Raw genomic sequence first — 17049 nt, 5'->3', positions numbered from 1 at the left:
TCTCGTTTTTAGTGTTTGAGATAAATGCACACACACTAGTTCTGTAATCCACTGACGTTTCTGATGATGATTCTAATCGTCTCTCTCACTTTGCCTTTATACACACACAGTCTATATGTAGATAATTTATCTACTGTAGATTATAGGTGCCATCTTAGGATCATTACCAAATGTAATTGAGTTACACCCAACCCAGTAAGTTTATGGCTTTTCCCATTGCAAAAATACAGTTGAAGTCGGAAGTTTGCATACACTTAGATTGGAGTCATTAACTCGTTTTTCAATCACTCCACAAATTTCTTGTTAACAAACTATAGTTTTGGAAAGTTGGTTAGGACATCTACTTTGTGCACGACACAAGTCATTTTTCCAACAATTGTTTACGGACAGATTTCGCTTATAATTCACAATTCAAGTGGGTCAGAAGTTTCCTTATACTAAATTGACTGTGCCTTTAAACAGCTTGGAAATATCCAGAAAATGATGTCATGGCTTTAGAAGCTTCTGATAGGCTAATTGACATCATTTGAGTCAATTGGAGGTGTACCTGTGGATGTATTTCAAGGCCTACCTTCAAACTGAATGCCCCTTTGCTTGACATCATTGGAAAATCAAAAGAAATCAGCCAAGACCTCAGAAAATACATTCTAGACCTCCACGGGTCTGGTTCATCCTTGGGAGCAATTTCCAAATGCCTGATGGTACCATGTTAACCTGTACAAACAATAGTACGCAAGTATAAACACCATGGGACCACGCAGCCATCATACCACTCAGGAAGGAGAAGCGTTCAGTCTCCTAGAGATGAACGTACTTTGGTGTGAAAAGTGCAAATCAATCCCAGAACAGCAAAGGACCTTGTGAAGATGCTGGAGGAAGACTAATTTGCGACCAAAAGTATCTATATCCACAGAAAAACGAGTCCTATATTGACATAACCTGAAATGCTGCTCAGCAAGGAAGAAGCCACTGCTCCAAAACCGCCATAAAAATGCCAGACTACGGTTTGCAACTGAACATGGGGACAAAGATTGTACTTTTTTGGAGAAATGTCCTCTGGTCTGATGAAACCAAATTTGAACTGTTTGGCCATAATGACCATCGTTATGTTTGGAGGAAAAAGGGGGAGGTTTGCAAGCTGAAGAACACCAGCCCAACTGTGAAGCACGGGGGTGGCAGCATCATGTTTTGGGGGTGCTTTGCTGCAGGAGGGACTAGTGCACTTCACAAAATATATTGCATCATGAGGCAGGAAAATGTGGATATATTGAAGCAACATCTCAAGACATCAGTCAGGAAGTTAAAGCTTGGTCCCAAATAGGTATTCCAAATGGACAATGACCCCAAGCATTGTTCCAAAGTTGGAAAATGTGTGGGCAGAACTGAAAAGGCGCTTGGGAGCAAGGAGGCCTACAAATCTGACTGTTACACCAGCTCTGTCAGGAGGAATACGTCAAAATTCACCCAACTTATTTTGGGAAGCTTGTGGAAGGCTTCCTGAAACCTTTGACCCCAGTTGAACAATTAAGTCAATGCTACCGAATACTATTTGAGTGTATGTAAACTTCTGACCCACTGGGAATGTGATGAAAGAAATACAAGCTGAAATAAATAATTCTCTATTATTCTGACATTTCACATTTTTAAAATAAAGTGGAGATCCCAACTGACCTGAGACTTATTTTTTTTACTAGGATTAAATGTCAGGAATTGTGAAACTGAGTTTAACTGTACTTGACTAAGGTATATGTAAACTTCCGTCTTCAACTGTACATTACTCCCTTTCACGGACTGTCACCATGCGATTTGTCTGTCAGCTAGAGAACACCGCCTCAGGCAGCAGGACTATTAAGCCTTATGTTAGGGGTCTGTCTCTTGTGTTTTGCTGTGTTTCTTAGTCATTTCATTAGGGACTATGTTCTGGAAGTACACACACGGGCTCTACACACTGACCTTTTTTTACAAGGAGCACGTGTGTGCCTAAGTTAAAATGTAGGTGAACACAGACAATTAGGAGCACAATGAAAAATGACATTCCTGGTCTCACAGCAAAATATTTTGGTGCATATGCAAGTAAAATGGTCGCACTGTAGAGCCCTGCACGCACGCGCATGCAGAGGCCAGAGAAAGTGCTACGGGTAGTGGACTTGTTTCCTGTTATAAATCACATGACCGGAAGAGGGAGTTAGCTGATGTTGTAGTCTTTCAGGTGTCTCCTGTTTGTAAGATGGCTGACCGGTGTGTGTTTGATTGTTTGGCCTCTCTCCCTGTCTCCCTAAAAAGCTGGCAACCAGAGAGACAGCTGCCCTTCAGTGACGTGCGGCTGCCGCCTCCAGCCGACTACCACAAGGACATCGGCGAGGGAGAGGAGGTTGAGGTACGCCAGGCTGTTCATGTCATGTCACAGACCCCACTATCTCCCTCTAGGGTTGCGAAACTGCTTCTAGAAAAGTTCCAGGAATCTTCCAACTGGGATTTCTGGGGGGGTTGCGGTTTTCCCCCAGTGTTACTGTGATGTCATACAGAGTCCCGTACCATACATTAATCCATATCACTATCAACGGTCTAGTTTGCTTCCTCCGCCATGATTCCAGTCATAGCTGGAGATTACTACCCATGTGGCAGTTCCCTGCTAGTCCAGAGATTACCCGGAGTCCTGTTCACCACGGCAGCGTGATCTAGAGAGAGATTACCCACGGTCCAATTTAGTCACGTGATTAGCCAGCTAGGATTCCATTCATCACAGCAGCACTCATTATCGCCATTGAGACAAACTCATCTCATTGTCCATATCATTTATTTATATCTCATACATTCACAATTATCACTTTTCTATAAGTTTTTCACACCTGAAAGTGATGGTTTATGCTACATTGTTTTCCGAAGAGAGATTCCCTCTTTTTGTAATTGTCCAGTTATATTCCTCTTATTGCTCTGGTACCATCCTTGCTATATGCGTCCCTAAGCAGGTATTAGGGTTGCAAAGTTATGGGAACTCCCAGGTTTCCTATAAATATTGTTTGGAATATTCCTATATACAGGAGGAAATGGGCCTAAACAGGAAATCCAGAATTTTTTAACCAGGGACATAGTGGAAGTTTGCATCCCTTGCAGGTATAAACTCTGCTCAGTTTTAATCATCTCTCCTCTACCCCTCCCCAGGTGTACTCCAGGGCCAACGAGCAGGAGCCATGTGGCTGGTGGCTGGCCCGGGTGAGAATGATGAAGGGAGAGGTGAGTCAGGGACTGGTGAGTTAGGGGTTGGGTGCACGCTGGGGCCGGCATGGGGTCGGTGGGGGGGGGTACGGTGTGTGTTCGTAAGGAGTCGAGTTTCCTGTTTCACAGTTTCACTCTCTTTTGTGAACAGAGGCATGAAGAATATCTCATTCTCAACCAATACTTTAGCTATTTAGTCCTCTTTTCAACATCAAGATCAGTCCATGTCGTCATTTGGTGCACTCTCGTGTCATGTGCATGTTGTGTGATGAATCAGCGTTTTAAACACCCTCATCATCCACTATGGGATATCCCTCAGTCATTCCTTGGCTAGACCGACTGACAGCAGTCTAGTGTAGGTTAATAGGGTCAGCTAAGGCAGCAGGAAGCGCATTGTGTGTTTAATGCAGGCTGGCCCATACTGTAGGGCCACCCAGACTATACACAGATTCTAGATTCCATATTGACCCCTACACCTGACGCACTTCTGTAGATCAGAAAGCATTCTCTAGGTGGAATTATGGGGGAAGTTTCACCTAGTCTATGAGAAGGAACTCTAAAGCAACTACCATTGTTTTATACCTGTTCAATCCTCTCAGATCTTCAGGAGTGGCGAGGCGTTTTCTTCCCGAGTCGGCCCCCTATTCCCTATATAGTGCACTACTTTTGACCGGAGCTCTGAGAATCAAAACAGGCAGACTATGGGTCCGTAGGGTGAGACTGAGGTGGTGTTGGTTATTGAGGACTCGTGCTGTGTGTCATGCTAGATACGACAAGGGTGAGACTGAGGTGTTAGTTATTGAGGCCTCGTGCTGTTTGACGCTAGATACTACAACTGCATTTGGATCCGTGATAAAGCCCTGTTGGAATGTCTGCTCTGTTTAGTGATGGTTTTAATACTGGCCTAAGAGCATGGCGTGTGGTGTGTTCCGTCTCTTTCTCCTCCCTCTTTCTCGCTCTTATTCTGAGCCAGAGGGGACTAGAAAAAGGGCTTGGTTCATCAATCAAATTAATAAAGGCTAAGCTGGATGAAATATTAAAGAGAAGTGCCATTTTTGATTTACTTTCCTTAAAAACCCTATTAATCCTCAATGTGATGGAGAAATAAGTTGTCTGTGGTATGAATGCAGTCTTGGTCTTTTTTTTAGATTTGTTGCGGTGTTTGCTGACTAGGTAGTTGGGCAGTATTAACGTGTCTAGCCTGACTGAATATGGCCCCTCCTTATTATTTGGCCCATATGTTCATATGGGTTTGTCTCTTGATTAAATACTCTTCAGCACTACTTTTATTTCTCTTGCCATTTCTCTCTGAGAACCCTTGTCTCAATTTGAACCCTTCAGTTCTACGTCATCGAGTACGCAGCCTGCGACGCCACATACAACGAGATCGTCACGCACGAACGCATCCGTCCCGTCAACCCCAACAGCCCCTCCTCCCGAAACTCCTTCCACAAGGTCCCCATCGCTGTCCCAGAAGACCTCCGGGACATGTGAGTGTCTGACCCTGGCACTGCACTACACCAGCCTCACCACTGGTGGCGCTGTAGCACTGCACTCAGACTGACCGTCTACGGGTGTTACTCCAATAGTCACTGGAGTATATTGCTTTGACATGAAATGGAAAACCTATTTCCTATTTAGTGCACTACTTTTGACTGTTCTGTCTCGTAGTGAACTATGTAGGTTATAGGGTGCTATTTGTGAGGGGGTTCTTGTTACAGTTAAATACATTGAAATGTCATCTGAGCTTTGTCGTGTTTGGCCAGGCCAATGGCGCCTCTCTCAGTAGCTACATAGTGTGTTGTTATTGTTGTGAGTAACTGTGGATTCACCCAGAGTTTATTGTTGGACCAACAGCTGTGCAAACGACAACATCCACAAAGACTTCAGGAAAGCCATCGGAGCCAACTGTATCTTCTACAGTGCAGCCTCACACGAGCTCACCGTGCTGGTCAGTATTACAACTACTGCTTCCAGGGCCTGTATTCACTAAGCTTCTCAGAGTAGGAGTGCTGATCTAGGATCAAATAAGCCTTTTTAGGTCATTCATAAGGTTATATGGACTGGGGGGCGTGATCCTATATCAACACAACAACTACGACATGTTTTTAATACGGACCATAGTTTTGTCCTTTTTTTTTCTCTGTAAAAGTAGCTTTCTCACACTAATTCTCTCTTTCTCTAGTCAACGAACGAGACGTCAGTAAAGCGTGCTGCTCTCCTGAGCGACATGCACTTCCGCAGCATCCGTACCAAGCTCATGCTCATGTCCCGCAACGAAGAAGCCACTAAACACCTTGAGGTACAAATGCACATCATGTTCATTCAATTAAAATGTAACGTGGAGACAGGCCATCAAAATGTCGAGGCATACACCCTTTTCTCCTTGCCCCTCAGACCAGTAAGCAGCTGGCGTCAGCATACCAGGAGGAGGTGAAGGTAAGGGAAGACCTGATGGGTCTGGCCATTGGCTCCCACGGTGCCAACATTCAGCAGGCCAGGAAGGTGCCCGGCGTCACCGCCATCGAACTGGAGGAGGAGAGCTGCACCTTCAGGATCTACGGAGAGGTGTGTGGGCGTGTCGTGTTTGTGCGTGTGTTTAGGTGAGAGAGAGGGGTCTTGGTGTGTGTGTCAGTCTTTGTCTCTGTGTATAATGGCTTGTTTGCATTGCAGACTCCAGAAGCAGTGAAACTGGCCAGGGTTTTCCTGGAGTTCAAAGAAGACTACTTCCAGGTGCCCAGGAACCTCGTAGGTGAGTTACCTTCTTGACGCACCCCATCCCATTAGCGGGATCATTTTCATCAACACCCGCTGAATTGCAGTGCGCAAAATTCAAATAAAATGACTAAACATATTTAATTTTCATGAAATCACAAGTGCAATATAGCAAAACACAGTTTAGCTTGTTGTTAATCCACCTGGCATGTCAGATTTTGAAAATATGCTTTACAGCGTTTGTGAGTTGATCGATCACTAGAAAAAAACATTATGAACACCTAGTATCAAAGTAGCTTGGTCACAAAAATCAGAAAAGCAATAATGTTTTCACTCACGAGACTCCTAGTTACATAAATGTTCGTTTTGTTCCATAAAGATTATTTTTATATCCAAAATACTTCCATTTGTTTGGCGTGGTATGTTCAGAAATCCACGGGCTCGAGTTGTCACGACATCGCAGACAAATGCTAAATAGTATCCGTAATGTCCACAGAAACATGTCAAACGTTTTTTATAATCAATCCTCAGGTTTTTAAAATATATAATCGATAATATATCAACCGGGACAATCGCTTTTTCAATAGGAGAGGGAGAGACAATGGCTGCCCCACTGTTGCGCAAGCAAAACTCATGTGAACACCCAGCTATCCACTGACGCAATGTTATCTTTCTCGCTCATTTTTTCAAAATAAAAGCCTGAAACTATGTCTAAAGACTGACACCTTGAGGAAGCGATAGGAAAAGGAAACTGGTTGGTATCCCTTTAAATGGAGCGAAGGCATGCTATGGAACATGGAGCTTTCAAAATAGAAGCCACTTCCTGGTTTGATTTTCCTCCTGTTTTTGCCTGCCATATCAGTTCTGTTATACTCACAGACAATATTTTGACAGTTTTGGAAACTTTATAGTGTTTTCTATCCTAATCTGACAATTATATGCATATTCTAGTGTCTGGGCCTGAGAAATAGGCAGTTTCAAATGGGTACGTTTTTCATCCAAAATCAAAATACTGCCCCCTACACTCAACAAGTTAAAGCACATACCCGTGATTTAGTCAATCACAAAATGTCCTGTGTATATACATGTATTGAGAAACAATGATACCATCTCAATTGTGCCATCGTTTTTTATTTTAATATAAACTTGACTCGTCCAACTATTCTTGACTCGTCCACCTTTTCTCCCCCCCCCCCCCCCTCTCCCAGGCAAAGTGATCGGCAAGAACGGAAAAGTCATTCAGGAGATCGTAGACAAGTCGGGTGTGGTTCGGGTCCGGATCGAGGGGGACAACGACAAAAAGCTTCCCCGGGAGGAGGTAGGCAGGCAGGGGGCTGGCAGAGAAGACACTGCCCCTAAACAAGAGGTGAATGGAGCGCTGCGGCCGCTCTAACAATAACCGTACCACGGTGTTAATTACCGCTTCTATGTTTTCACCGTCACCGCCATCGTCTTTGTCAATTCTGATCGCTTTCCCAACATTTCCAGAGATTCTGGTTGGAAGATTTCTGGAGTTAGGAAAGAATAAGCAGGAAATCCAGCAGTCCTTCAACTGGGATTTCTGTAAAACCATAAGCTCTGTCTACAGGCTGTCAGTTATCCCATTTCAGTTTCCACAGCATGTCTGTACTGTACCGCACCTGTTCTAGGGGGGTTGGCTGGGGTCTCATCGGTTGGTGTTTGTTGTTCACTGTGCTTTCTTGTGATTGTGAGCGTACACGCAAGTTTTCTGAAATGTTTCCTTCAAAGAGAACCCTCTCTCATTCAGCGTATTTCTACATCAACGTAAATACATCGGTTCTTTGGCCCTTGCGAAAATGTACAAATGTCCATGACTAAACAGCAGGACTCGCCCTCCTGAAATCCATGACGCGCTCTCCACTAGTAAGTCTGCTCTACCAGTCTGTCTTAAATCCTCCTCTCCTCCTCTCCAGGGCATGGTCCCCTTCGTCTTTGTGGGAACTAAGGAGAACATCAGCAATGCCCAGGCCCTGCTGGAGTACCATGTGGCCTACCTACAGGTGAGACACACACGCAGAAACCCATACACAGACCACCAGACAAGTAATAGATACTCAACCCTCTAAGTATTCACTCCTCTTTTTCCACATTTTGTTACAGGCTGAATTGTATTAAATTGAGATTTAATGATGTCAAAGTGGAATTGTTTGTGGAAATTTGTCGCCCATGTCGCTTTGAGCATGGTGAAGTTACTAATTACATTTTTGATGGTGTGTCAATACACCCAGTCACTACAAAGATACGGGCATCCTTCCTAACTCAGTTGCCGGAAAGGAAGGAAACCGCTCAGGGAATTCACCATGAGGCCAATGTTGACTTTAAAACAGTGAGTTTACTGGCTGTAATGTGGGAGAACTGAGGTTTGGTCCACGTTATAGTGACAATACTAACCTAAATGACAGAGTGAAAAGGAAGCCTGTACAGAATAAAATGTTCCAAAACATGCATCCGTTTGCAAAATTGCACTAAATTAAAACTCAATGTCCTGGATACAAAGCTTTATATTTGGGGCAAACGCAACACATCACTGTGTACCACTCTTCATATTTTCAAGCATGTTGGTGGCTGCGATGTTATGGGTATGCTTGTCATCGGCAAGGGGGGGGGATAAAAAAGAAACTAAATAATGCTAAGCAACAGACACTGGGAAACAAATGAACCTTTCAGAAGGACAATAAACACAGGCCCAGTGTACACTGGGGTTGCTTACCAAGGCGACATTATGTTCCTAAGTGGCATAGTTTTGACTTAAATCACTTAAACCCAAGACTTCAAAAAGGCTGTCAAGCAATGTTCAATAACCAACTTCACAGAGCTTGAATAATTTCAAAGAATAATGTGCAAATATTGTACAATCCAGGTGTGCAAAGCTCTTAGACTTTCCCAGAAAGACTGTCAGCTGTAATCTCTGCCAAAGTTGATTCTAATCTGTATTGATTTAGGGGTTTGAATACTTATGTAAATTTGATTTCTCTATTTCATTTTCAATAAATTTGCAGGAATGTCTCAACATGTTTTCATTTTGTTATTATGGGGTATTGTGTGTAGCTTGAATTCAGGCTGTAACAGAACAATGTGGAGTAAGTCGAGGGGTATGAATTCTTTCTCAAGGCACAGTAAATGTTGACCCTATATGCCTCTGAATATCTAGAGTAAACCTAGGCACTGTGACTGGGCCAATGGCCTGAATATACACGCATGGTAGGCATTCCCCTTACTCACAGTTCTAGGATCAAATTACCCTCCCTCATAACCATATAAGGCAATTAATATCTGACCCTGAATCAGGAGCAAGTTTCTAATCTACCTACTTGTGAATATGGGAAACTAGTGTATTTCAATAGGTGATGTACTGTACACTGTATGGGGACTTGTGGGGTGGGTGGGGGTTCCAGATCATTTCAGTGGTCACCTGTCCCCCCCTCCATCCACCCTTTACCTCCATGTGAAAGCTGCTGAGAGAAGCTCCGTTTTACCCTTACCCTGCGTGCTTTTATAAATAGTCCCCTGCTCAGGGTTGGGAAGAGGGGGTGGCGGTGTAGATTACAGGTTATCTGGACCCTAGCCTCCCAAAATAACGCCTCTACCCATCCTTACACCCCCTTGCTCCTGGTCAGCCACCTCCCTCAAGGGTCAGCTGTTCAGCAGCTGTTGCATTCTGAAGTGACACCCTCAGCCACCTCACCTAACCAAAAGGCCCCAGTGAACTGCTGTCAGTGTACTTGATCCCCAGCCCTTACACTCCTAAACTGATCCGGCTACCCACAGTCTTGCCCACACTGCAGAACTGAAAAAGATATGTCAGTCTTAAAGGCTTTTTTCCTTCTTCTCAGATACTGAAATTTCACGTCAAACTGTTGCAGTATGGCCCATAAAGCTCCCGACAAAAGTAGTGCACAATATAGGGAATGTGATGCCATTTTGGGATGGGTCCTGTATGTTTCAAAGGCTCAGGTCCAGGCTCTTTGCCCACACAAGATATTCTTTCTGTCTATGTTGTAATGAAAGAAGACGAGTCGGCGGCCAGTACTTTCCAATAAACTTCAGTGGACTATTAACAGAATATATTTACTTCAGAATACATATGGGAGCAGTTAGCATAGTGCATCAGGACCCCCAACTGCAACGCGTTTCAACTAGTCTTCCTCAGGCAGCATATGTTCTAACGTGCTCTGCCCTATAGGAATGTGTCTAGGATGTACACTACCGTTCAAACGTTTGAGGTCACTTAGAAATGTCTTAAAAAATAAACAACATTTTTATCCATTAAAATAACATCGAGTTGATCAGACATTAATGTTGTAAATGACTATTGTAGCTGGAAACGGCAGTTTCTTTTTTTTTTAATGGAATTTCTACATCTGTGTACACAGGCCCATTATCAGCAACCATCACTCCTGTGTTCCAGTGGCACGTTGTCTTAGCTAATCCAAGTTTATCATTATAAAAGGCTAATTGATCATTTGAAAACGCTTTTGCAATTATGTTTGCACAGCTGAAAACGGTTCTGATAAAAGAAGCAATAGAACTGTCCTTTAGACTAGTTGAGTATCTGGAGCATCAGCATTTGTGGGTTCGATTACAGGCTCAAAATGGCCAGAAACAATGAACCAACTTCTGAAACTCATCAGTCTATTATTGTTCTGAGAAATGAAGGCTATTCCATGTGAGAAATGTACGAGATCTTCAGTTTCTTGGCCAACGCCGTGCACTACGCCCTTCACAGAACAGCTCAAACTGGCTCTAAGCAGAATAGAGAGGGATGCCCCAGTGCACAATTGAGCAAGAGAACAAGTGTCTTGTTTGAGAAACAGACGCCTCAAGTCCTCAACTGGCAGCTTCATTAAATGGTACCAGGCAAAACACCAGTCTCAACGTCAACAGTGAAGAGGCGACTCCGGGATGCTGGCCTTCTAGGCAGAGTTGCAAAGAAATAGTCATATCTCAGACTGGCCAATGAAAATAAAATATTAAGATGGGCAAAAGAACACAGACACTGGACAGACGAACTTTGCCTAGAAGGCCAGCATCCCAGAGTCGCCTTTTCACAGTTGACTTTGAGACTGGTGTTTTGCGGGTACCATTTAATGAAGCTGCCAGTTGAGAACTTGAGGCGTCTGTTTCTCAAACAAGACACTTGTTCTCTTGCTCAATTGTGCACTGGGGCCTCCCTCTCTATTCTGCTTAGAGCCAGTTTGAGCTGTTCTGTGAAGGGTGTAGTGCACGGCGTTGGCCAAGAAACTGACATCTATTTCTTATTTCAAGATCTTCAGTTTCTTGGCAATTTCATTTCTCAGAACAAGAATAGACTGAGTTTCAGAAGGAAGTTATTTTTCTAGCCATTTTGAGCCTGTAATCGATCCAACCGATGCTGATGCTCCAGATACTCAACTAGTCTAAAGGCCAGTTTTATTGCTTCTTTAATCCGAACATAATTGCAAAAGGGTTTTCTAATGATCAATGTTCCTTTTTAAAATGATCAACTTGAATTAGCTAACACAATGTGACATTGGAACACAGGAGTGATGGTTGCTGATAATGGGCCTGTGTAGAAACTCATTTTTTTTATTTCCAGTTACAATAGTAATTGATAACATTAACAATGTCTACACTGTATTTCTGATCAATTAGATTTAATGGACCAAAAAAAGTGCTTTTCTTTCAAACACAAGGGAATTTCTAAGTGACCCCAAACTTTTGAACGGTAGTGTATGTTCTAACATATACACTGCCCAATAGGAATGAGTCTAGGATGTAAGTTCTAACATATACACTGCCCAATAGGAATGAGTCTAGGATGTAAGTTCTAACATATACACTGCCCAATAGGAATGAGTCTAGGATGTAAGTTCTAACATATACACTGCCCAATAGGAATGAGTCTAGGATGTAAGTTCTAACATATACACTGCCCAATAGGAATGAGTCTAGGATGTATGTTCTAACATATGCACTGCCCAATAGGAATGAGTCTAGGATGTAAGTTCTAACATATACACTGCCCAATAGGAATGAGTCTAGGATGTAAGTTCTAACATATACACTGCCCAATAGGAATGAGTCTAGGATGTAAGTTCTAACATATACACTGCCCAATAGGAATGAGTCTAGGATGTAAGTTCTAACATATACACTGCCCAATAGGAATGAGTCTAGGATGTAAGTTCTAACATATACACTGCCCAATAGGAATGAGTCTAGGATGTAAGTTCTAACATATACACTGCCCAATAGGAATGAGTCTAGGATGTAAGTTCTAACAAATGCACTGCCCAATAGGAATGAGTCTAGGATGTAAGTTCTAACATGTACTTCTGTCTCTCTAACAGGAAGTGGAGCAGCTGCGTCTGGAGCGGCTGCAGATTGACGAGCAGCTCCGTCAGATCGGGGTGGGTTATCGTGCTCCCCCTAGTCGGGTCGGGGGCACTGGCCCCGGGGACAGGGAGAAGGGCTACCTGACGGACGAGAGCAGCAACTCCACCAACCTCCACACCTCCCGCATCTACGGAGGCCGCGGCCGAGGGCGCAGGCCCTCCAACAGCCAGTACTCTGGATATGGTGACTAGACAACTCCTTTGATCCCTCCCTGTTTATGACAGATTCTGACTTAACAAACCTGGCATGCTTCTTATCTGAATAATTCAATTTCCTTTCTGGGTTGTTAGTTGTTGGTTCTGTGTGATATTAGTTGTTTGCAGTCTCCACTCTGTCAATAGTCTTCAGGGATGATGATCTGGTTAAATTTTGAGCTTTGCTGCAGTGAACACCAACTAGTCTGACTCTACTAGGAGAACACCCTCTCTCATGGGTTTGCTGATGAGTTGACTGGTACATACTTAGACTACCGGTAGAACCTCCCACGTATGGTGGGAGGTAACTTAGCGTTCAGAGCGTTGGCCTCGTAATCCCCGAGCCGACTAGGACGAAAAATTGGTCCATCTGCCCTTGAGCAAGGATCTTAAACCTAATTGCTCCAGGGTCGCTGTTAGTAATGACTGATCCCTGGCCGTGAGTGGGATATTAAAAAAAGTCCATTTTACACCACACACGGTACAGGTTACACACTTGTACATGTGTGAAACAGGACAAATATAAGCACCCTCTATTTGACATAGACCCCACCCTGCATCTTCCTCTTTCCTCATGCACACCCTCTCTTTATCCTCTGTTTTTGCTCATCCCTTGTTCTATACCTTTGTTTTTATGCTGTATGTTTCTGTCTGTGTTACAGGTACCAACTCTGAGCAGTCCAACGCCTCTGAGCCTGAGGACCTCAATGAGCGTGACCAGCGTCCACGGGGCGTGGGTGGAGATGAGCGAGGCTCCCGCCGGGGTGGCAGGGGCCGTGGATCCAACACCGGACGGGGCCGCGGAGGACCCGCCTCACGACCTTCCAACTCAATCAGCTCCGGTACAACACGGGGGGATAATAGTCCAAGCTAGGGTACTGAGTTGTATTCATTAAGCACCAAATGGAAGATAACGAACGGAATTAGGGAAGTACTGCCTGAACTTGTCCAATGAGAAACGCTCGTTTGTGTATTTTGTAGCAAATCGTTTTTCTACAGTTAGCCCTAATGAATCGGACCCGGGTGATATTGGCATCTTCCAGGTCAACCCCCATGGTCTAGTTGTTTCTCATAACTGGAAGGTGGTGCAGTTTGATGTTGTAGGCCTCATCTTCCCATCTCTCACGTTCCCTCTTTTTCTCTCCCCTGTCCAGTGCTGAAGGACCCGGACAGCAACCCGTTCTCCCTGCTGGAGGGTGAGAGTGAGCAGGGTGACACAGATGCCAGTGAGGGGGTGGGAGAGGTAGACCTCAGGAGACGCTCTCGCCGTCGCCGCAATGACCAGGAGCCCAGTGTGATGGACGCCGCTGCCACAGAGTCAGACAGCCAGGCCGGACCCAACGAGAATGGACTGGGTAGGAAGGCTTGAGGCTTAATTTTGTAGAACGCCAGATGGTTATGCTGTGAGACTAGGTTGAAGTATAACGTTTATTTTCTCAGACTTCCTATCCATTATAAAAAAAATTTTTTACCAGATGAGCAGGGCAGACCCCAGCGCCGCAACAGGAGCCGCCGTCGCCGTAACCGTGGCAATCACCCAGAGGGAGGATCCGCCAGCTGTGACAGACTGCCAGTTGAAGGTGAGTAGTGTGTCAGACCGTCCCTCCATGTTGTCAGTCTGGACCTTGGATAGATTTCTATTCTCTACCCTATCCTTCCTTAGTCTGATCCCCTCACTGTGTAGCGCTGGGGTTGTAACCACGAGATCCAGTATAATGACATCACTGTTCTCTGGGTTGTTTGGTTCTTCAGTAACCGTGGCAGACTACATCTCCCGCGCCGAGTCCCAGAGCCGACAGACCCTTCCCCAGGAAACACTTGCTGCTCCCGAGCTCAAGGTATGCGCGCACACACACACGAATATGTCAGCTTTTAGTTTTACTGTTAAACTGACCATTTCCCTCCCCTGCTCTCCTTCCTCAGGAGAACGGGAGCAGTGCCAAGAGGGACGAGCACATGGCCCCCTCCAAGCGTTCCCCTAGCAACGGCATGGCCACACCCAGCGAGACCCTTGTCAACGGCGTCTCGTAGAGGACTAGGCCTCGCCCCCTAAAAACCCACGTCTAGAGCAAGACTTCATGGCAAACTCTGTCCCTGCTTGCATTTACTTAAACCTTAAAACAGATGAGTGAAAAACGACAAAATACCAGATTCATACTACTATGAGAGAGAGGGGGGAGAGAAAGTACATAAAAACACACGTAATGGTGTATGTTATCCTATCTATCAGTACTTAGTGCTTATTTAAATAAAAAACACCTAGCTTGCCAGAAAATAGCTGGTGGATACGACTTGATTTTTAAAGAAATAACAAACACAGGATGGGACTTTATTTTTTATTTTTTTTGCAAGTTTTTTGTTTTATTTTGATGTTATCACTGGTTTGGACTTTTGGCCGCTCTCCCATTCAAACAGACATGTCTTTTACCAGTCTTAAGGTCCGGAGGATAGATGATGCTAGCTGGAGGATAGGAGGGATGGGCGGACGAGTCCAAGAGGTGAAGAACAAGCGTCAGGCGTGTTACGTTACGTACCCTGGCCTAAACGTCAGTTGGTGATGATGGACAGAAAGTCAAACAGATGTGATTATTGATAGACATTGTGCCTTGAATTTGAAAAAAAAAAAAAAAAAAAAGAACTAGTTTGTTTTTGTTTCACAGGAAAGAGGTTTTTCTTTGAGAAGAGAACAGACCAGTACCGAGGGAAGGGGGAGTTAAATGATTGCAGAGGTATTAACTGGTAATACAGAAAAGAACGAGGGAACGAATGACTGGCCAGAGAGTCTGGTGCCAAACAAAACTCAAGGCGCTTGTCCTCCCTAAGAGTGGACTGGACAGCGTTTGGGTTGTGTGTGTGTATGTATGGATGTATGTATGTGCGCACAGTTGAGAACTGGCAACCCTGGGTCAGTGGTGAGTTCACAATGGCAGGTGAGGCCACTATTGGCTGGGAGGATAGGAAGGGGTGTTGTGTCATTTCCCCTCTCCCTTGCTTGACGCTCGTGTCCGGGGCTGGTCCTACACACAGCCTTTCAGACTGACAGACAAGGAAATAGATTGAGTACTTGATAAGTCGATGGATTTAGACTGTAAACAAAACTTCACAGTGCCTCTTTCTCCGGGCCTACTGGCTGTGTGGAATAGGGAGGTAGGGTAACATGGCGCTGTAGCTCCCAGCCACACTAACAAATGCCTGGGTGAACTGCAGCATGTGGGTGAACACACGCCATGATGACCAAGAGATGGAGGGAGGTAGACTGTAGAAGGCTGGCCACGTTGTTTCACCCTTCTAGAGGGTCTGGGTGATGAGCGCAGCTTCAAAAGAGATGAGAGCTATACACACGCACTGTTACACACAGATGCACAAACTGCAACACGACACTGTTGCAATTCAGTCACGGGCGGTGGGGTGCAGCCAGTGTGGTCGCCCCACGTTATGTTCGGAGGAGACGTGAGTGTTTTTGAGATTAACTAACTATAAGCAAGGTGGTTGTCCTGTTCTTAAAAGGCGAGGGGCGTGAGGGAGGAGACTCAAACTCTTGTTGGCTTGTGGGCTCATGTTGTTACTGTCGTCTTGGTTACCTCTCAACTACTTTTGTTCTTTCCACATCATAGAAAATGTGAAATAAAATGGAAGTGAAATCAATTGTCTGAGATGAACTGATTGATTTCTTCTGTCTGAGTTTGCGCTCTATTTTTCTAAATCGATAAACAAGCTAATTTGCATGATCATTTAGCAGTAGCTTTGCATGAGGGAGAGGGTCACGTTTCAGCTTCACCATTACGTCATCCACTACTAGAACTGCTGCTAATGTCCACATCGAATGTGTTTAAGAATCCATACCTTGGAGCAGGGCTCCAATGTTGTTCCTGGAGAACTACCATCCCGTAGGCAGGCTTTTGCTCCTTCCAGACTGTAGCCCTCCAGAACCAGGGTTGGAGAGCCCTGCTTTAGACACTTTAGTACTGTAGTGGCTTCTCTGACTACCTTTCCACCACTCATTGACCCACAAGATGGCTGCCTTTTTACTGGTATGACTAAGAATAGAATTAGCCCCATTTCTTACTCTTAAGTATTACAATACGTTTTTAACACAAACCTGGCACATCAGTGTTCTCACAGCCACAAGTATTGAGTGGGTTAAATTTGGATGAGGTGTGTTTACTGGATTAAAATCAACTGGATTGTGTTGCCCCCTTTTGGTTAAACTGTCTTTCTGTGTCATGGTATGAGAGCAGAGCACTAATTTTCAAATAATGAATTCAGTTGTGCATGCCTGCATGTGGGATTAAGAGACCGATTGAGCACTTAATGTATTGTTTGTGAAACGTATACCTCACTTGTCTATACTGTATCTCCCTCTTTTGGCTCCCTGTATCCCTATGTCTTTCTGGTTGGGGAGAATGTTGACGTTTGTGTGTATGTTAGTAGTACTGTTTAGGTACTGTCAACTCTTCACTCTGTGTCAGGTTGTCTGGTCTTCTCACTCATGTTCTGATGGCAATAAAGGACTTTTCATTGTTTGATA

General features: G+C 44.5%; 1 protein-coding gene across 8 annotated transcripts in view; it reads left to right on the top strand.

Annotated features, from left to right (window-relative positions):
* LOC110531672 (FMR1 autosomal homolog 1) overlaps nucleotides 1–17049 on the top strand; it is a 29769-nt gene extending 12720 nt beyond the window's left edge. For 2 of the 8 annotated variants that reach the window (XM_036987510.2, XM_090183731.1), the window contains exons 3-17: nucleotides 2284–2377; nucleotides 3163–3249; nucleotides 4558–4706; nucleotides 5074–5167; nucleotides 5402–5518; nucleotides 5614–5784; nucleotides 5890–5968; nucleotides 7140–7249; nucleotides 7866–7952; nucleotides 12282–12510; nucleotides 13184–13363; nucleotides 13676–13876; nucleotides 13997–14101; nucleotides 14274–14359; nucleotides 14445–17049. In XM_036987510.2, the coding sequence (XP_036843405.1) occupies nucleotides 2284–2377; nucleotides 3163–3249; nucleotides 4558–4706; nucleotides 5074–5167; nucleotides 5402–5518; nucleotides 5614–5784; nucleotides 5890–5968; nucleotides 7140–7249; nucleotides 7866–7952; nucleotides 12282–12510; nucleotides 13184–13363; nucleotides 13676–13876; nucleotides 13997–14101; nucleotides 14274–14359; nucleotides 14445–14552 (1897 nt within the window). In that variant the 3' untranslated portion in view covers nucleotides 14553–17049. Of the gene's footprint in view, nucleotides 1–2283; nucleotides 2378–3162; nucleotides 3250–4557; nucleotides 4707–5073; nucleotides 5168–5401; nucleotides 5519–5613; nucleotides 5785–5889; nucleotides 5969–7139; nucleotides 7298–7865; nucleotides 7953–12281; nucleotides 12511–13183; nucleotides 13364–13675; nucleotides 13877–13996; nucleotides 14102–14273; nucleotides 14360–14444 lie in introns of all 8 variants that reach the window. The other 6 variants (XM_036987507.2, XM_036987508.2, XM_036987511.2 and 3 more) reach the window with 3 other exon arrangements.

The sequence above is a fragment of the Oncorhynchus mykiss genome, chromosome 9 (assembly GCF_057628025.1).
Source record: "Oncorhynchus mykiss isolate SJ-2025 chromosome 9, ASM5762802v1, whole genome shotgun sequence".
Classification (NCBI taxonomy): domain Eukaryota; kingdom Metazoa; phylum Chordata; class Actinopteri; order Salmoniformes; family Salmonidae; genus Oncorhynchus; species Oncorhynchus mykiss.
This window is presented reverse-complemented; position numbering and strand designations above follow the sequence as displayed.